Below are 21,703 nucleotides of genomic sequence, written 5' to 3'. Positions count from 1 at the left end.
ATATTGGAAGGCACAGGATGATGGGGGCACAGGATGATGGAGGGCACAGGATGATTGAAGGCACAGGGAGATGGAGGGCACAGGATGATGGAGGGCACAGGATGATGGAGGGCACAGGATGATGGAGGGCACAGGATGATGGAGGGCCCAGGGAGATGGAGGGCACAGGATGATGGAGGGCACAGGGAGATGGAGGGCACAGGATGATGGAGGGCACAAGGAGATGGGGGGCACGGGATGATTAAGGGCACAGGATGATGGGGGGCACAGGATGATTGAAGGCACAGGGAGATGGAGGGCACAGGATGCTGGTGGGCACAGGATGATGGAGGACACAGAATGATGGAGGGCACAGGATGATGAAGGGCACAGGGAGATGGAGGGCACAGGATGATGGTGGGCACAGGATGATGGAGGGCACAGGGAGATGGAGGGCACAAGATGATGGAGGGCAGAGGATGATGGGGGGCACAGGATGATGGAGGGCACAGGATGATGGGGGGCAAAGGGAAATGGAGAGCACAGGATGATGGAGGGCACAGGATGATGGAGGGCACAGGATGATGGAGGGCACAGGATGATGGGGGGCACAGGGAGATGGAGGGCACAGGAATATTGGAAGGCACAGAAAGATGGAGGGCACAGGGAGATGATGGAGGGCACAGGATGATGGAGGGCACAGGTTGATGGGGGGCACAGGGAGATGGAGGGCATAGGATGATGGAAGGCACAGGATGATGGAGGGCACAGGATGATGGGGGGCACAGAGAGATGGAGAGCACAGGATGATGGAGGGCACAGGGAGATGGAGAGCACAGGATGATGGAGGGCACAGGGAGATGGAGGGCACAGGATGATGGAGGGCACAGGATGATGGGGGAGCGCAGGGAGATGGAGGGCACAGAATGATGGAGGGCACAGGATGATGGAGGGCACAGGGAGATGGAGGGCACAGGATGATGGAGGACATAGGATGATGGAGGGCACAGGATGATGGGGGGCACAGCATGATGGTGGGCACAGGATGATGGAGGGCACAGGATGATGGGGGAGCGCAGGGAGATGGAGGGCACAGAATGATGGAGGGCACAGGATGATGAAGGGCACAGGGAGATGGAGGGCACAGGATGATGGTGGGCACAGGATGATGGGGGGATCAGGATGATGGAGGGCACAGGGAGATGGAGGGCACAGGGAGATGGAGAGCACAGGATGATGGAGGGCACAGGATGATGGGGGGCACAGGATGATGGAAGGCACAGGATGATGGAGGGCACAGGATGATGGGGGGCACAGGGAGATGGAGGGCACAGGGAGATGGAGAGCACAGGATGATGGAGGGCACAGGATGATGGGGGGCACAGGATGATGGAAGGCACAGGATGATGGAGGGCACAGGGAGATGGAGAGCACAGGATGATGGAGGGCACAGGATGATGGAGGGCACAGGATGATGGGGGGCACAGGGAGATGGAGGGCATAGGATGATGGAAGGCACAGGATGATGGAGGGCACAGGATGATGGGGGGCACAGGGAGATGGAGAGCACAGGATGATGGAGGGCACAGGGAGATGGAGGGCACAGGATGATGGAGGGCACAGGATGATGGAGGGCACAGGGAGATGGAGGGCACAGGATGATGGGGGGCACAGGATGATGGGGGGCACAGGGAAATGGAGAGCACAGGATGATGGAGGGCACAGGATGATGGAGGGCACAGGATGATGGGGGCACAGGGAGATGGAGGGCACAGGATGATGGAGGGCACAGGATGATGGAGGGCACAGGATGATGGAGGGCACAGGGAGATGGAGGGCACAGGATGATGGAAGACACAGGATATTGGAAGGCACAGGATGATGGGGGCACAGGATGATGGAGGGCACAGGGAGATGAGGGCACAGGATGATGGAAGACACAGGATATTGGAAGGCACAGGATGATGGGGGCACAGGATGATGGAGGGCACAGGATGATTGAAGGCACAGGGAGATGGAGGGCACAGGATGATGGGGGGCACAGGATGATGGAGGGCCCAGGGAGATGGAGGGCACAGGATGATGGAGGGCACAGGGAGATGGAGGGCACAGGATGATGGAGGGCACAAGGAGATGGGGGGCACGGGATGATTAAGGGCACAGGATGATGGGGGGCACAGGATGATTGAAGGCACAGGGAGATGGAGGGCACAGGATGCTGGTGGGCACAGGGAGATGGAGGGCACAGGATGATGGAGGGCACAGGATGATGGGGGAGCGCAGGGAGATGGAGGGCACAGAATGATGGAGGGCACAGGATGATGAAGGGCACAGGGAGATGGAGGGCACAGGATGATGGTGGGCACAGGATGATGGGGGGATCAGGATGATGGAGGGCACAGGGAGATGGAGGGCACAGGGAGATGGAAGGCACAGGATGATGGAGGACACAGGATGATGGTGGGCACAGGGAAATGGAGGGCACAGGGAGATGAGGGCACAGGATGATGGAAGGCACAGGATGATGGAAGGCACAGGATGATGGAGTGCACAGGGAGATGGAGAGCACAGGATGATGGAGGGCACAGGATGATGGAGGGCACAGGATAATGGAGGGCACAGGATGATGGAGGGCACAGGATGATGGAGGACACAGGATAATGGAGGGCACAGGATAATGGAGGGCACAGGATGATGGAGGGCACAGGATGATGGAAGGCACAGGATGATGGAGGGCACAGGATGATGGAGGGCACAGGGAGATGAGGGCACAGGATGATGGAGGGCACAGGATGATGGAGGGCACAGGATGATGGAAGGCACAGGATGATGGAGGGCACAGGATGATGGAAGGCACAGGATGATGGAGGGCACAGGATGATGGAGGGCACAGGGAGATGAGGGCACAGGATGATGGTGGGTACAGGATGATGGAGAGCACAGGATAATGGAGGGCACAGGATGATGGTGGGTACAGGATGATGGAGAGCACAGGATAATGGAGGGCACAGGATGATGGAGAGCACAGGATGATGGAAGGCACAGGATGATGGAGGGCACAGGATGATGGAGGGCACAGGGAGATGAGGGCACAGGATGATGGTGGGTACAGGATGATGGAGAGCACAGGATAATGGTGGGCACAGGATGATGGAGGGCACAGGATGATGGTGGGCACAGGATGATGGAGGGCACAGGGAGATGGTGTTGATGTGAGCAGAATTAATGTTTCCATCAATCGATGTACAGAGGTGTGATTCTCCTCCAATATCGATCTTTCTTTGTCTTTGGGAAGAGAAATCCTTCCCCTGAGCTCCGATCATTATTGATCTTCTGTGATTTCTGATACAATGGAAATCTTCGACAGAAGTCACTCGGAGCTCTAGAAAGCAGAAATTCCACCGAACAGGAAGTGAAAAATGTCTCCAATAGTTTCTGGAAAGCAGCAATTCCTCTTTTCTTTATGAGAAAAGAATACAACAAAACACCCAACCCATCATCATATGACCCTTATATGACCCTTACATGACCATCATATGACCCTTATATGACCCTTACATGACCATCATATGACCCTTATATGACCCTTACATGACCATCATATGACCCTTATATGACCCTTACATGACCATCATATGACCCTTATATGACCCTTACATGACCATCATATGACCCTTATATGACCCTTACATGACCATCATATGACCCTTATATGACCCTTACATGACCTTCAAATGACCCTTACATGACCATCAATAGTGTTTATCCTCATGACACAACACAGGAAGCACCTACATGGTTAACAGAGGACGGAATTAAAATTAGACTTGAGAAACTTAATAAATCACCGGGACCAGATGGCTTGCATCCGAGGGTACTTAGGGAACTCAGTCAGGTGATTGCCAGACCGTTGTTCCTAATTTTTACAGATAGTCTACTGACTGGAATGGTACCAGCTGATTGGAGAAAAGCCAATGTAACACCAATATTTAAAAAGGGCCCAAAATACATCCCTCGGAATTACCGACCAGTTAGCCTAACCATCATATGACCCTTATATGACCATCATATGACCCTTATATGATCATCATACGACCCTTATATTACAATAGGTATCTCCCATGGGTCTTTGTTGCAGCAATAGAAATCACACATTTTGAAATGTATTTTTAAAAAGTAAAACCTCTTTATTGTACAATGAATTGAATTAGCCGGTGTATACAATTCATGACCTGATCTATTATCATCTCCTGCTAACCTCACATGGAGCAAAGATAATCAACATTTCACTTTGTATAAAAAATTGCATATCCAGCAAAATCTCCCAACGTGTTTCTATGCGCAGTCTTCTTCAGGGATAAAGGGGTGGAAGCGATCCGACATACAGAAAAGAAAGGAAAGCTCACAGCAGAAATCTGTTGACTTCACTAAATTACAAATAATAACATTATCTAGACATTGTTTATATGAACATTTTAGACTTACAGAAATGGACATGATCAGCAGAAGTAGCTCCTAGCAGATGTTATTGGGGTCCCAGCCTGAGGGGGGATCAGTGATTGGGAAGTTCCGCCATAGTGGGCTCATGTCACTCGTTTATCACGTATTACTTGAAAGTTGAAACATTAATTAGAAAACAGACTAAAGTAGACCAAATTAGAATATAGTTAACGTGAGACAATTGTGCTGGATGGGTGTTTAAATATATAGAGATCATACCTGGTTCAAAGTAGATGACCATATATGAAGGAATAGGCTTAATGATCCCCTTGTAATCCCTATAATCAAAGAAATCCCTATGTATCCACATGTCATAACATTCGTGTATTTAGAGATTGAAAGAGAAAGCAGGCTCCTCGTTACATGAAGCGTGGACCGTCTGTCTGGGGCAGGTGATTTGTGGATTATAGGGCACTCTATATACAGTATACTTATATAGGTGGGGTGGGGAGCTTGTATGATTGCCCCCCGCTGATGCCACTTGAGTTAATCCCCCTCAGCGTCTTTCCCAGAGCATCGCCATCTTCCGGGAGGTGTGAGCGACCGCTACTGCTTACATCACACGCCTAACGCAGCATGGCTTGTCATCACATGACATGAGCCTATTTATTTATAAATATCATATGACCCTTACATGACCAAGATATGATTCTTATATGACCATCATTTGACCCTTATATGACCAACATATGACCCTTATATGATCAACATATGACCCTTACATGGCCATCATATGACCTTTACATGACCATCATATGACCCTTATATGACCCTTACATGGCCATCATATGACCCTTATATGACCAACATAGGACCCTTACATGGCCATCATATGATTCTTTTATGACCAATATATAAACATCATATAACCCTTACATGACCATCATATGACCCTTATATGACCAACATATGACCCTTACATGGCCATCATATGACCCTTATATGGCCAACATATGACCCTTACATGGCCATCATATGACCCTTATATGGCCATCATATGACCCTTATATGGCCAACATATGACCCTTACATGGCCATCATATGATTCTTTTATGACCAATACATAAACATCGCATGACCCTTACATGACCCTTTATATGACCACCTTATATGACCCTTATATAAACATATGACCTTTATATAATAATCATATATTATCTTTATATGTCCCTTAGAGTAAGTTGTGTCTAGACGTTGTGGTGTGTCAGTGACAGGTACACTTCAACAATCACATTCATGTCTCATATATGTTTCTTTCTTTCCGTAGATGTAAATTCGAGAGGAAAACCCAAAGCGAACTGGTGCCACATTTGTATATGTGTGTACCTCTTTCTCCTGACGTGGGGATTGGTGTATTTGGCTTATAGAGGTAATGATCTCAATGAGGACCAGTCATGGTTGGACTCAGCCAAACATTAAAATGTGTTCTCCTTAATGACTAGAAAAGATTTCACTACCCAATATTTAGCTGAACTTTGTCCGACACTTCAGCCTGAGAGTCAGAGGTGGGGGGTCCCCGGAGTTCACACATTGGGTTCATTTAAAGTGACCCTGCAAGGTCCGTGAGTATGTCAAGTGATACCTGTACTAGACAAGGAGATGTTCTCACCTTTCTGGTGGCCCAGTTGTTGAATCTCACTGTAAGAGTCCAATACCTGTATGTGGTATATGAGCCGGAGGGAAGAACTCCACCGTGTAGAGGAAGGAGGTCTTCAACCCACCCAACGAAGGAGCGAAGAGGCGGGGTTCCAACAAATGGGTCACAGGAAAGGTAAGTAGCTTCTTCTTTTTTAGGTTTCTTCTTTATTTTCAGCTGGTGATCATTCCATTAATACCCTTCCTGTCCTAGGGTGACAACGCTCACTGTATAATATCCATTGAGGAGCAATGTTGTCACCCTAGAACCGGACTATGGAACTCTCCCACTCTGCTTATAACATCTGGGGGGAGGGGCTCTCAGATAGGCGAGAACAATGTAACCAATAACAGTCAGCACAGGCAGAGAGCACAGGAAGGTATCAGCTCACAGGATTTCTGGCAGGATCAGCAGCTACTTTTTGAACTTCTCAAACAGATAGAACAAAACACTTCCACTCATATATTCCACAGCAGAGCTTCTTTTTGAGGAGGAATCCGGGGGAATGCAGTTCCAGCACTGAATGTATGTTATGGCAAGGGGTGGTGGGTGTGCTGGAGGGTCTATTGATGCTGGCTGCAGGGGGATTTATTGTCTCTGGGGGCTCTATTGTTGCAGTTGGACTATTGTTACAGCAGAGGTCTACTGTTGCTGGCGGGGATTCTATTGTTGCTAGGAGGCTAATTGTTGCTAGGAAGGACTGGAAAAGGGAGGGGTCTATTGTTGCTGGTGAGGGTCCAGGGTTGCTAGGGGGTCAATTGTTAATTAGAGGGACCTGCTGGTAAGGGAGGGGTCTGTTGTTGCTGGCTGCTGGAGGTTCTATTGAAGCCTGTGGGGGTCTATTTATGCTGGGAAGGTATCTTGTTGTGGGAGGTCTCTTGTTGCTGGCTACAGGGGATCTATTTTATTGCTTTTCTTCTTATTAATAACAATTTCCACATAAATTACTCAGCACAACAAAATGTGTTCTCCAAAAGGGACAGTACTGGAAGGTAGGGTGTGGAACCAAGGAACGGTTCTCAGAGGTGGGTAGGGGTGGAACCAAGGGATGGTGCTCAGAGGTGGGTAGTGGGTGGAATCAAGTAGCAATGCTCGGAGTTGGGTAGTGGGTGGAACCAAAGGATGGTGCTCAATGGTGGGTAGTGTTTGGAATCAAATAGCAATGCTCGGAGTTGGGTAGTGGGTGGAACCAGGGATGGTGCTCAATGGTGAGTAGTATCAAGGGACAATGCTCGGAGGTGGGTAGGGGGTGGAACCAAGGAACAGTGCTCGGAGTTGGGTAGGAGGTGTTACCAAGGGATGGTGCTCGATGGTGGGTAGTGGGTGGAACCAAGGGACAATGCTCGGAGGTGGGTAGGGGGTGTAATCAAGGAATAACACCCGGAGGTGGGTAGGGGGTGGAACCAAGGGATGGTGCTCAGAGGTGGGTAGGAGGTGGAACCAAGGGACAGTGCCTGGAGGTGGGTAGGGGGTGAAACCAAGGGACAGTGCCTGGGGGTGGATAGGGGGTGGAATCAAGGGACAATGCCGGGGGTGGGTAGGGGGTGGAACCAAGGGACGGTGCTTGGAGCTGGATAGGGGGTGGAACCAAGGTACAATGCTCAGAGGTGGGTAGAGGGTGGAACCAAGGGACAGTGCCTGGAGGTGGGTAGTGGGTGGAACCAAGGGAAGGTGCTCAGAGGTGGATAGGGGGTGGAACCAAGGGACAATGCCCAGAGGTGGGTTGGGGGTGGAACCAAGGGACAGTGCCTGGAGGTGGGTAGGGGTAGAACCAAGGGACAGTGCTCGGAGATGGGTAGGGGGTGGAACTAAGGGATGGTGCTAAGAGGTCGGTAGGGGGTGGAATCAAGGAACCATGTTTGGAGGTGTGTAGTGGGTGGGACCAAGGGATGGTGCTCAATGGTGGGTAGTGGGTTGAATCAAGAGACAATGCTCGGAGGTGGGTAGGGCATTGAACCAAGGGACGGTGCTCGGAGGTGGGTAGGGGGTGGAACCAAGGAACGATGATCAGAGGTGGGTAGGGGGTGAAACCAAGGGATGGGGCTCAGAGGTGGGTAGGGGGTGGAACCAAGGGATGGTGCTCAGAGGTGGGTAGGGGGTGGAACCAAGGGATGGTGCTCAGAGGTGGGTAGTGGATGGAACCAAGGGATGGTGCTCAGAGGTGGGTAGTGGGTGGAATCAAGTAGCAATGCTCAGAGTTGGGTAGTGGGTGGAACCAAAGGATGGTGCTCAATGGTGGGTAGTGTTTGGAATCAAGTAGCAGTGCTCGGAGTTGGGTAGTGGGTGGAACCAAGGATGGTGCTCAATGGTGAGTAGTATCAAGGGACAATGCTCGGAGGTGGGTAGGGGGTGGAACCAAGGAACAGTGCTCGGAGTTGGGTAGGGGGTGTAATCAAGGGATGGTGCTCGATGGTGGGTAGTGGGTGAAACCAAGGGACAATGCTCGGAGGTGGGTAGGGGGTGGAATCAAGGAATAACACCCGGAGGTGGGTAGGGGGTGGAACCAAGGAATGGTGCTCAGAGGTGGGTAGGAGGTGGAACCAAGGGACAGTGCCTGGAGGTGGGTAGGGGGTGAAACCAAGGGACAGTGCCTGGGGGTGGATAGGGGGTGGAATCAAGGGACAATGCCGGGGGTGGGTAGGGGGTGGAACCAAGGGACGGTGCTTGGAGGTGGATAGGGGGTGGAACCAAGTTACAATGCTCAGAGGTGGGTAGAGGGTGGAACCAAGGGAAGGTGTTTAGAGGTGGATAGGGGGTGGAACCAAGGGACAATGCCCAGAGGTGGGTAGGGGGTGGAACCAAGGGACAGTGCCTGGAGGTGGGTAGGGGTAGAACCAAGGGACAGTGCTCGGAGATGGGTAATGGGTGGAACTAAGGGATGGTGCTAAGAGGTCGGTAGGGGGTGGAACCAAGGAACCATGTTTGGAGGTGTGTAGTGGGTGGGACCAAGGGATGGTGCTCAATGGTGGGTAGTGGGTTGAATCAAGAGACAATGCTCGGAGGTGGGTAGGGCGTTGAACCAAGGGACGGTGCTCGGAGGTGGGTAGGGGGTGGAACCAAGGAACGATGATCAGAGGTGGGTAGGGGGTGAAACCAAGGGATGGGGCTCAGAGGTGGGTAGGGGGTGGAACCAAGGGATGGTGCTCAGAGGTCGGTAAGGGGTGGAACCAAGGGATGGTGCTCAGAGGTGGGTAGTGGGTGGAACCAAGGGATGGTGCTCAGAGGTGGGTAGTGGGTGGAACCAAGGGATTGTGCTCAGAGGTGGGTAGTGGGTGGAACCAATGGATGGTGCTCAGAGGTGGGTAGGGGGTGGAACCAAGGAACGATGCTCAGAGGTGGGAAGGGGGCGGAGAGCAGGGGAGAGTATACCTGCACCTATTCTCTGAAAAAAAGAGCCCTGTTCCACAGACCAAAAGGGTGCAAATAAGAAATGTTAATTTTTTGGGTTTACATAGACTTTGATTAATAGAATGTTCATTGCAGTTACCCAATCATTGACCACTACTCACTAGGCTAAATAAACATTTCTACTCCTTTAGTAAATGAACCCAAATGTTCGCCAGCTTCAGAGTGTGCTTAACAATATGAGGTTTCCTGTATTTTTGAAATTTATTTTAGTAGATCACATGAGCTTAGGATTCTTTTTCCAATCTTCTCTCTGGATCAGATGTGAGTCTACGCAGCGAGCTGGCGACCTGTAACTTGCAATGTTTGCACTCGTCGGTCGTTAGTGATGTGATGACTGGAGGAAGAGATGAGATCCTCTGGGAACCCGGGACGGAGGAAGCCATAACTTCAAAGAACGAGTCATCCCTCTCATCGGGGCCACGAAGAGTCAGACCACTGGTGAGGGACCTGGAGGAGGAAATCCGACTTATCCAAGTCCAGAACATGGAGCTCAACCTGAGAATCAACAACATCACCCAGAGCCCAGGTACAGTGCTTTGTCCCATCCCCCTACACTACCGCCGTTTCATGGAAATATAGAGAGAAATGTATGCATGCAATGCATTGAAGACAATGGGGGAGGTGATATTAAGGTAGTTAATAAGGTTGCAATGGGATTTAAAAGACTCCGAAATTAATGTTTTTCATTTATAGTTTGGTGCATTTTGTCATTTGACTTTTTACATTTAGCAATAAAATGCACAAGAAAAGAAAGAAAAAAAGCACAAAAAACATTTTTGCCAAAAAAAGTGCTGTTTTCATACCTTTGTTTTTCTCGCTGTGAATAAAACACCAAAAAAATACACCAAAAACAAAATTGAAAAAACACAAAGGAATGGAAAAAAATGTGGTGTGTGATGATCATGTGCGATTTGAGGGTTTTGCTTGGTGTGTTCCTCACTAAATCTGTCCTGTAGTCTCGCAAAGTAAAATCAGAGATCGATTTTGGTGAAATTTCAGCTGACAGGGAATATCATCATTACACTTATAAATCACATTCAGAGTTCATAACAAGAAAACGGTAATTTTTCTGATATTGGTCCTATAAGGCTCATCATGGAGGATCTCCAGTTATCCTTCCTATGGAAGCACCCATTGGAAGTTATATTTGGTGTCCTCGAATTAAACAATTGAAGAATGGAAGAAGAGAGCCCGGCCATTTCACCCACCATGAATCTCTGAGAAGCTCCCACCAACTACATTTTCCAGATCCTTTCCCAGAATAGACCGACCTTGTTGGTGGTGTCTTTTCATTGAACTGGAAGTTGTTCCTGTGAGCTCAGCCACATCTTTCATCATCACATGAGTAGATAGGAAGGAGGTAAATGGTTAATTTCCTAATAACATCTCTAAACCCAAGAAATTTTACAAATACAAACCCCCCAATAATCCACCTTCACTCCATGCTGACAGATCTCTGGACTCAGGAGCTCCCCACATAGGTCTTCCTCTACCCTGGATGGGTTTGATATCTTCTTTCATCTACACAGCTCAGCACTCCGGTACCCAATATTTATTCATACAATGTCATTGTAGGGTGCTGCTGGGTTTCACCAACTGTCAGACCCCAGAACCAGACCTGGGACCTCTGTGGTATCTGGCTGTAGCTCTACTTGTTGTGCCACCGAAGGTGCTGGACAGCTCCCTGTCTCATCCCTTGGACAGCCTTGCCTTGTATCTTGATTCTGATAAACCACACTTTGTTCCTCCCATGAACGTCCTAAATTCATCCATGTTTCTGCACTTCCCGTTTGCCAGATTATTGTGCTATTTCTTGCTCCTTGCATACCTGCAGCTGGTCTTATCTTTGATACTGCCAACCTTTGGCTTGTTCCTTGACTACGCTTCTGCTGGATCTCTACCTGATATATCTGCTACTAGGCCATGACTTGCTCACGCCCTGGTGGCGATCCTGAGGACCGCTATCTGTTAATAACAAGCAGCAAAACTCATCTCCACCATCCAGAGCTCTGGTGAATACCGGTTAGTGCTAAGACCCCGCACCTCAGGTAAGCCTGTGTCATCCGCCAGGGTGATCTGCTTGTGCACTTATCCTGCTGGTTGGTGGGAGTCTCTCTACTGCTATAGGTACTGGTCTCTGAGCCTGATCTCTGACCGTAATGCCAAATGTTGATGAAAGAATGATGGAACTCTTACCATAGAATATGTTCCATACATTTTGTCATGAATTTCTTCTGCTGTTTGAAGGCTTCTCATATCGCCCTCCTTGCTGAAGCTCCTCAACCAACACTGAGCTGACATTTCTGCTGAGGTGGAGGTTTTGCCTCGGGAAATGTTGGAGAGATCCCCTGCTCCCCACCAGGGCTCCCCAGAGGCCCGACATTGACTTTCTGTGTCGTACAATAAAATAGGAGAAGAACTAACAGAAGAGAGTACCTTTCCGTTTCTTGGCTCACTCTCCAACTGAAAAGATGGCTTCTTGTCTCCATGCCTACAGCAACGTGGATAGGCTCTGACTCTAATCAAATCAGTACCCTGTAACCCGGAATTGTACATAACTGCTGGTAAAGGGGGCCACACAAAACCAGAAGAAGAAACTGATAACATCTTGGAACATGAGGTTCCCAGGCAACTATTGTCCATCAACAAAAAGAGACCTTTCTGTTCTTTTTCACTTTAATTTCAGGGGAAGTAAAATTTTCAGCTCAGCGGGAAGAGTCCCAATACACTAAAGATGTTTCACAATCACTAGAAATGAAGAAACAACGCAGAATTATTGCCTTATTGCAAAATTTTTCCCACAAATTGAAGTATCAGCAGAACGAGTTATTTGGCTTTGTGGTTCCAGTAAGGACAGTTCATTGGTGGAAAGTAAAAGTTGTTTGAGGTTCCTGGAGCAGTTGGGGAAGACTTTCTTCTGTTTTTTTCTGGGTTGAGGGAGCGTAAAGGACAGCAGAAGCAGAGCAGGACTGCTGTTAGAAACCATGAAGCCCAATGCAGCCAACCTAACAGACCCCCCCCCCAAAAAAACCCCCCACAGTTTTCTTTGAATTAGTTATGAATGAACATAGTGATTGATCGGTACTGATCACTCACTGTGCTCATCCAGGAAAGGAAGGGGCTAGTAAATGTGATGTATTTACTGGACCCTTGACCCACTCTCCATCCTGAAGGATTCTATTGTGTGCTGGCAGCTGCTGGTTAGAAGGAGAGGAGGGAGGCCTATGCACTGCAGGGGTAGGGAGCACACAGGGGAACCTGGACAGCAGGGGGATACATACGGTGCACAGGGAGGGTGATGGGTGCGGTGGGGGGGGTTCAATTACTGTAACCGATCCCCTGTATGACCCTCTCTGCAGTCGCTGAAAGCTGGCGGGAGGGAGAGGAGAAGAAGCCGGCTTTCAGCTGCTGCAGAGAGAGCTATACAGGGAATTGTTTACAGTAATTGCCCCCCTGCCATGCCGATCACACTCCCTGCCCACATTTGATTCACCCAGCTGCCTGGGCCCTATACAAGAGGACTGGTGGTACCCACTTTATCCACAGCCCTGAAGCAGAGAGTGACGAGGGTGGACAGACCCCCCCCCCAAAAAAAAAAACATCTATTACCTAAAACGTACATATCTCCAGGTAGTTACACCACACAATGGTGACGTAGCGGCTGGTGGGAGGAACCACAGCACCCAGCAGAATTCCTCATTTCGGATTTTTATGTACCTTGTATATGTGGCAGGTCAGCTTTAACAATTGCAGTTCTAAGGATTTATCAGCCCAGCCAATCACTAAGCAACTTTTCCTTGTGGGGTGAGCTGGGGAGATTATGCACTTTGGGACAACCTTTCTAGAAGGGTGTCTATGCTCTGGACTTTGGCACAAAGGGGTTGTGATTTGTTGGTTTCTTCCCTTCAACATGATCACTGCAAGATGCTGGCCTACTAAAGGAAAGGAAGTTCCTGGGGAGGAAATACAGGAACCTTCTTTCTTATCCCTTAGGAAGGTGCCACCAAGATGGCCTCTTGCCACCAAGTCTTAGCCCTAAGGAGTGGAAGATCAGTCACTAGCCAGCATGACCTGTACTAGTGATGAGAAAAGATCACTAAGGTGCAGAGGATTGGTTTGTACTGAACGGGATATTTTTGGGTTATTCCACTAACACCATGAAAAGAACCAGATCTGGAAGTGATTGGACTGGGACACCCCAATGTGGCTTGTTCTGCCATTTTAGAATCATCTGCTTTGACCTCAATGGTATCACTTCCCTTCCAGATTGATAGATTATCCTCATACATTGGTGTGAAATAAATTGTCCTCGGAGGTCTGACTCACATTGCTGATCTCCACCAAATATTACAGCTCTGGACCAAGATGGAAGCATATGATGGGATGGGACCATATGAGGGGATGGGACCATATGAAGGCCTCAATAAAGTAAACATTGTGAATGGCCAGATGTCAAAATGAAGATCTTTGTATTTGATCTGTGACAATACCTCTGATCAGGGAAGAGGACTTTAGTCCTCGACACCCTGAGAAGGAAATCAATGTCAACTGGAGAAGAGACCATCAGGCAGTGAAGTCAGTACCGGTACAGACATACTACCGACCCCAAAGGGATATTCATGGGCAGTTAATGGGCTGACAATGTTATTCAGGGAAAAGGATGCCACATATTGTCTGTATCTTCCGATCACTAGACGATTACCTTCTCCATGATGCCAGTATAGAGCTGATCATACACGATGCAATTTGATTGTACAATCTCTGTACAATCTCCTTTAGTTTACCAAAACTATGCATAAACTGTTCAAATAGAAGTAGATAATGTTGCCAAATTTCCATTACTATTCTATTTGATTACTCAGCAATGAAAGCATGAACGTAAAAAGGGATCTCAGCATTGTTACCTAATATTCTATAATGCTCTGGCCTGGCTTCACTCATGGCAGGTCCTCTTTAATTTGTGTGTGTTGGGATATTACATGAGATTTTTATACACTCAGGATGAGATTATTTTCTTCTGTTGAATATTTCATTTTGTTATCAGGGATGCCGGTAATCAGAGTGGAGAGAGGAGCCCCGGGGCCCCCAGGAATGAGAGGAGAGAAGGGCGATACAGGTGAGCCTGGAGATCCAAAACCACATAATATATAAAGGTGGGGAGAGGCACAGAGCACAATGGCTGAATGGATTGTGGACACTCCACCCAGAACTGGATACACATTCCATTATGACCTGTATCTGATTGCAGGACTTCCTGGCCAGAGAGGAGATGGTGGCCCCCCTGGACCGCAGGGACCCCCTGGATCAACTGGACTTAATGGGCAAGATGGTGAGAAAGAAACTGCCTGTGTAAAGAGGAGGAGCTTATGTCATGTGGATATCTCTACAGAGAGGAGGAGGAGGGGATTACCATATATACAGAGATTATGGGGGACGGGGGCTCCCAATAGATGATATCATAGAACATATAATGAGGGGATAATAATTATTCTTATTTTGAATCATAAAAACCTGAATATATTAGATTACCAATTATTATAATGTCATACAAATGATAAATAGTCAATTCCGCTCACTAGCCAAGTTATATTTTTGTCTCCCGAAGGTGTGAAAGGTGAACCAGGAGTGGCGGGACAAAAAGGTAAAATAATCTCAAATTTATACAATCATCTTCCTGCAAATTATCCAATGAATGCCAATATTTATTATGGCTACCAGGAGTCATCATGGCCACTGGGAGCCACAATGGCCACCAAGAGTTATCATGGCCACCAAGAATCATTATGGTTTCCAGGATTAATCAAGACTGCCTGACGTCATCATGGCCACCAGGAGTCGTAATGTCCTAACTTCATGGCCACAAGGAGTCATCATGGCAGCTTGAAGACATCATGGCTGCTTGGAATCATTGTGCCGGGAGTCATCATGGGTGTGAGGGCTTATCATAGCCATTTGAGACCACCATGGCCACTGGGAGTCATCAAAACCAACTAAAGTCATCATGGTTGCTGGGTGTCATCATGACCGGCTAGACTCATCATAGCCACAGAGAGTCATTATGACTGCCTAAAGTTACAATGACCATTGAAAGCCATTATTGCCATCTGAAGTCATCTTGACCACTGAATATCATAAGAGGACACAGGTCATTGTGAAAGAGGAGATGTCACTTTAGAAAATTGGATTCCGCTTGGCTTTCTCCATATGAAACAGTTCTTCATTCATTGTTATATATTTTATTACTTTTACAATAGGAGATCATCTTGTAGATTCTGAGAGTTTTGGACGAGGTTCATATCATCTGTATTGGATTCTAATGACATTAAATTATTAATATACAGATGTATGTCCTTATCATTGTGTATTCCAGGTGACCTGGGGGCTCCGGGGGTTCCTGGCCCCTCCGGTGTACAGGGCCCAGCGGGACATAAAGGAGATAAAGGTGACAACGGGATTAATGGATTACCAGGTATGAAATAAATGAATACACACAGAGAAGCCATCACCCCAAACAGAGAGCCTTGATGCCAGAGCCAGAGTAAGACCAATCAAGGCCTTAGGCAGGTTAGCAGATCTGAGCACCTCCACCTTCCAAGCCAGTGTTTCTCAACCTCAGTCCTAAGTACCTCCAACAGGCCATGTTTGCAGGTTTTGCTTTATCTTGCACAGGTGCTTTAAATCAGAGTCAATGGTTTGGTATTTTGGACAACTATTTTATCTAATGCCGCGTACACACGGTCGGACTTTTCGTCTACAAAAGTCCGACAGCCTGTCCGACAGACTTCCGGCGGACTTCCGGCGGACTTTCGGCGGACTTGCAGCAGACTTTCTAACGAACGGACTTACCTACACACGACCACACAAAAGTCCGACGGATTCGTACGTGATGACGTACACCGGACTAAAATAAGGAAGTTCATAGCCAGCAGCCAATAGCTGCCCTAGCATGGGTTTTTGTCCGTCGGACTAGCACACAGATGAGCGGATTTCGGGGTCCGTCGTAGTTACGACGTAAAGATTTGAAGCATGTTTCAAATCTAAAGTCCGTCGGATTTGAGGCTGAAAAAGTCTGCTGAAAGTCCGGAGAAGCCCACACACGATCGGATTACCAGCCAGCTTTAGTCCGTCGGCGTCCATTGGACTTTTGTAGACGAAAAGTCCGACCGTGTGTACGCGGCATAAGAGAAATTCCTAAAACATGGCCTGTTGGGGGTACTTGAGGACTGAGGTTGAGAACCGCTGCAGTGCAAGCCACCCAGATGTCCAACATGCACCCTGTTCACATATTTCAGTACTATCAGAAAATAGCATTATGGACTTTCACATTTACCAAAGACACTCCAAAGCTATATATGTTCTGAAAGCACAAGATCTATAGAAAATTACACTATATTACCAAAAGTATTGCTCCCCCTGCCTTTACACATGCATGAACTTTAATGGCGGATCCCAGCCTTAGTCCGTAGGGTTGAATATTGAGTTGGCCCACCCTTTGCAGCTATAACAGCTTCACCTCTTCTAGGAAGGCTGTCCACAAGGTTTAGGAGGGTGTCTATGGGAATGCTTGACCATTCTTCCAGAAGAGCATTTGTGAGGTCAGGCACTGATGTTGGATGAACAGACCTGGCTCGCAGTCTCTGCTCTAATTCATCCCAAAGGGTTGAGGTTAGGACTCTGTGCAGGCTAGTCAAGTTCCTCCACCTCAAACTCGCTCATCCATGTCTTTATGAACCTTGCTGGATACACATTCCATTATGACCTGTATCTGATTGCAGGACTTCCTGGCCAGAGAGGAGATGGTGGCCCCCCTGGACCGCAGGGACCCCCTGGACCAGCTGGACTTAATGGGCAACACGGTGAGAAAGAAACTGCCTGTGTAAAGAGGAGGAGCTTATGTCATGTGGATATCTCTACAGAGAGGAGGAGGAGGGGATTACCATAGATACAGAGATTATGGGGGAGAGGGGCTCCCAATAGATGATATCATAGAACATACAATGAGGGGATAATGATATTACAATACTAATTATTATAATGTCATACAAATAATAAATAGTAAATTCTGCTCACTAGCCAAGTTATATTTTTATCTTCTAAAGGTGTGAAAGGTGAACCAGGAGTGCCGAGACAAAAATGGAAAAAGATCTCAAATTACACAATCATCTTTTTGCAAAATGTTCAATAAATGCCAATATTTATTATGGCCACCAAGAGTTATCATGGCCACCAAAAATCATTATGGTTTCCAGGAGTCATCATGGCCACCAAGAGTTATCATGGCCTCCTTAAGTCATCATGACTGCCTGGAGTCATCATGGCCATTTGAGATCACCATGGCTGCCAGGCATAATCAAGACCACCAAAATAAATTGTGGTTGCTGGGAGTTATCATGGCCACCAGGAGTCATAATGTCCAAACATTATTATGGCCACAGGGAATCGTCATGGCAACTTGAAGACATTATGGCTGCTTGGAAACATTGTGGCCCCTGAAATCACCATGGTCGTCAGGAGTCATCATGGGTGTGGGGACTCGTCAAGGTCATTTGAGACAACCATGGCTATTGGGAGTCATTAAGACCAACAAAAGTCATGGTTGCCAGGAAACATCATGGCCGCTGGGTATCATCATGACCGCCTGAACTCATCATGGCCACAAAGAGTCATTATGGCTGCCTAAAGTTTCAATATCCATTGGAACCCATCATGGCCGCCTGATGTTATCTTGGCCATATCATAAGAGGACACAGGTCCTTGTGAAAGAGGAGATGTCACAGGTGAAAGTTGGATTTTGTTTGGCTTTCTCCATATGAAATAGTTCTTCATTCATTGTTATATAATTTATTACCTTTGCAATAAGAGATCTTCTTGTAGATTCGGAGAGTTTTGTATCGGGTTTATATCATCTGTATTGGATTCTAATGACATTAAATTGTTAATATACAGATTACCATTACCTTACCATTGTGTATTCCAGGTGACCTGGGGGCTCCGGGGGTTCCTGGCCCCTCCGGTGAACAGGGCCCAGCGGGAAAGAAAGGAGATAAAGGTGACAACGGGATTAATGGATTACAAGGTATGAAATAAATGAATACACACAGAGAAGCCATCACCCCAAACAGAGAACCTTGATGGTTTGTGGACGCTCCACCAAGAACTGGATACACATTCCATTATGACCTGTATCTGATTGCAGGACTTCCTGGCCCGAGAGGAGATGGTGGCCCCCCTGGACTGCAGGGACGCCCTGGACCAGCTGGACTTACTGGGCAAGATGGTGAGAAAGAAACTGCCTGTGTAAAGAGGAGGAGCTTATGTCATGTGGATATCTCTACAGAGAGGAGAAGGAGGAGGGGATTACCATATATACAGAGATTATGGGGGACGGGGGCTCCCAATAGATGGTATAATAGAACATATAATGAGGGGATAATAATTATTCTTATTTTGAATCATAAAAACCTGAATATATTAGATTACCAATTATTATAATGTCATACAAATGATAAATAGTCAATTCCGCTCACTAGCCAAGTTATATTTTTGTCTCCCGAAGGTGTGAAAGGTGAACCAGGAGTGCCGGGACAAAAAGGTAAAATAATCTCAAATTTATACAATCATCTTCCTGCAAATTATCCAATGAATGCCAATATTTATTATGGCTACCACGAGTCATCATGGTCACTGGGAGCCACAATGGCCACCAAGAGTTATCATGGCCACCAAGAATCATTATGGTTTCCAGGATTAATCAAGACTGCCTGACGTCATCATGGCCACCAGGAGTCATAATGTCCTAACTTCATGGCCACAAGGAGTCATCATGGCAGCTTGAAGACATCATGGCTGCTTGGAATCATTGTGCCGGGAGTCATCATGGGTGGGGGGGGAGGGGGGCTCATCATAGCAATTTGAGACCACCATGGCCACTGGGAGTCATCAAAACCAACTAAAGTCATCATGGTTGCTGGGTGTCATCATGACCGTCTAGACTCATCATAGCCACAGAGAGTCATTATGACTGCCTAAAGTTACAATGACCATTGGAAGCCATTATGGCCATCTGAAGTCATCTTGACCACTGAATATCATAAGAGGACACAAGTCATTGTGAAAGAGGAGATGTCACTGTCGAAATTGGATTTCGTTTGGCTTTCTCCATATGAAACAGTTCTTCATTCATTGTTATATGTTTTATTACTTTTACAATAGGAGATCATCTTGTAGATTCTGAGAGTTTTGGATCAGGTTCATATCATCTGTATTGGATTCTAATGACATTAAATTATTAATATACAGATTTATGTCCTTATCATTGTGTATTCCAGGTGACCTGGGGGCTCCGGGGGTTCCTGGCCCCTCCGGTGTACAGGGCCCAGCGGGACAAAAAGGAGATAAAGGTGACAACGGGATTAATGGATTACCAGGTATGAAATAAATGAATACACACAGAGAAGCCATCACCCCAAACAGAGAACCTTGATGCCAGAGCCAGAGTAAGACCAATCAAGGCCTTAGGCAGGTTAGCAGATCTGAGCACCTCCACCTTCCAAGCCAGTGTTTCTCAACCTCGGTCCTCAAGTACCTCCAACAGGCCATGTTTGCAGGTTTTGCTTTATCTTGCACAGGTGTTTTAAATCAGAGTCAATGGTTTGGTATTTTGGACAACTATTTTATCTAAGAGAAATTTCTAAAACATGTCCTGTTGGGGGTACTTGAGGACTGAGGTTGAGAACCGCTGCAGTGCAAGCCACCCAGATGTCCAACATGCACCCTGTTCACATATTTCAGTACTATCAGAAAATAGCATTATGGACTTTCACATTTACCAAAGACACTCCAAAGCTATATATGTTCTGAAAGCACAAGATCTATAGAAAATTACACTATATTACCAAAAGTATTGCTCCCCCTGCCTTTACACATGCATAAACTTTAATGGCAGATCGCAGTCTTAGTCCGGAGGGTTCAATATTGAGTTGGCCCACCATTTGCAGCTATAACAGCTTCACCTCTTCTGGGAAGGTCATCCACAAGGTTTAGGAGGGTGTCTATGGGAATGCTTGACCATTCTTCCAGAAGCGCATTTGTGAGGTCAGGCACTGATGTTGGATGAGAAGGCCTGGCTCGCAGTCTCTGCTCTAATTCATCCCAAAGGTGTTTTATCAGGTTGAGGTTAGGACTCTGTGCAGGCTAGTCAAGTTCCTCCACCTCAAACTCGCTCATCCATGTCTTTATGGACCTTGCTTGATACACATTCCATTATGACCTGTATCTGATTGCAGGACTTCCTGGCCAGAGAGGAGATGGTGGCCCCCCTGGACCGCAGGGACCCCCTGGACCAGCTGGACTTAATGGGCAAGATGGTGAGAAAGAAACTGCCTGTGTAAAGAGGAGGAGCTTATGTCATGTGGATATCTCTACAGAGAGGAGGAGGAGGGGATTACCATAGATACAGAGATTATGGGGGAGAGGGGCTCCCAATAGATGATATCATAGAACATACAATGAGGGGATGATGATATTACATTACTAATTATTATAATGTCATACAAATAATAAATAGTAAATTCTGCTTACTAGCCAAGTTATATTTTTATCTTCTAAAGGGGTAAAAGGTGAACCAGGAGTGCCGGGACAAAAAGGTAAAATGATCTCAAATTACACAATCATCTTTTTGCAAAATGTTCAATAAATGCCAATATTTATTATGGCCACCAAGAGTTATCATGGCCACCAAAAATCATTATGGTTTCCAGGAGTCATCATGGCCACCAAGAGTTATCATGGCCTCCTTAAGTCATCATGACTGCCTGGAGTCATCATGGCCATTTGAGATCACCATGGCTGCCAGGCATAATCAAGACCACCAAAATAAATTGTGGTTGCTGGGAGTTATCATGGCCACCAGGAGTCATAATGTCCAAACATTATTATGGCCACAGGGAATCGTCATGGCAACTTGAAGACATTATGGCTGCTTGGAAACATTGTGGCCCCTGAAATCACCATGGTCGTCAGGAGTCATCATGGGTGTGGGGACTCATCAAGGTCATTTGAGACAACCATGGCTATTGGGAGTCACTAAGACCAACAAAAGTCATGGTTGCCAGGAAACATCATGGCCGCTGGGTGTCATCATGACCGCCTGAACTCATCATGGCCACAGAGAGTCATTAT

General features: G+C 47.3%; 1 protein-coding gene across 13 annotated transcripts in view; it reads left to right on the top strand.

Moving 5' to 3' along the window:
* Window positions 1-21,703, top strand: part of LOC141147337 (uncharacterized) — a 110,066-nt gene that overhangs the window by 27,820 nt on the left and 60,543 nt on the right. For 5 of the 13 annotated variants that reach the window (XM_073634575.1, XM_073634569.1, XM_073634568.1 and 2 more), the window contains exons 2-14: window positions 5,747-5,848; window positions 9,783-10,049; window positions 14,568-14,639; window positions 14,772-14,852; window positions 15,129-15,164; window positions 15,894-15,992; window positions 17,299-17,379; window positions 18,501-18,599; window positions 18,720-18,800; window positions 19,080-19,115; window positions 19,852-19,950; window positions 20,809-20,889; window positions 21,133-21,168. In XM_073634575.1, the coding sequence (XP_073490676.1) occupies window positions 9,854-10,049; window positions 14,568-14,639; window positions 14,772-14,852; window positions 15,129-15,164; window positions 15,894-15,992; window positions 17,299-17,379; window positions 18,501-18,599; window positions 18,720-18,800; window positions 19,080-19,115; window positions 19,852-19,950; window positions 20,809-20,889; window positions 21,133-21,168 (997 nt within the window). In that variant the 5' untranslated portion in view covers window positions 5,747-5,848; window positions 9,783-9,853. The remainder of the gene's footprint in view (window positions 1-5,746; window positions 5,849-9,782; window positions 10,050-14,567; window positions 14,640-14,771; window positions 14,853-15,128; window positions 15,165-15,893; window positions 15,993-17,298; window positions 17,380-18,500; window positions 18,600-18,719; window positions 18,801-19,079; window positions 19,116-19,851; window positions 19,951-20,808; window positions 20,890-21,132; window positions 21,169-21,703) is intronic. The other 8 variants (XM_073634567.1, XM_073634571.1, XM_073634572.1 and 5 more) reach the window with 8 other exon arrangements.

The sequence above is a fragment of the Aquarana catesbeiana genome, linkage group LG06, assembly GCF_042186555.1.
Source record: "Aquarana catesbeiana isolate 2022-GZ linkage group LG06, ASM4218655v1, whole genome shotgun sequence".
NCBI classification, from domain to species: Eukaryota; Metazoa; Chordata; class Amphibia; order Anura; family Ranidae; genus Aquarana; species Aquarana catesbeiana.
The sequence above is the reverse complement of the archived record's forward strand: the minus strand, read 5'-3'. Positions and strand labels throughout refer to the sequence as shown.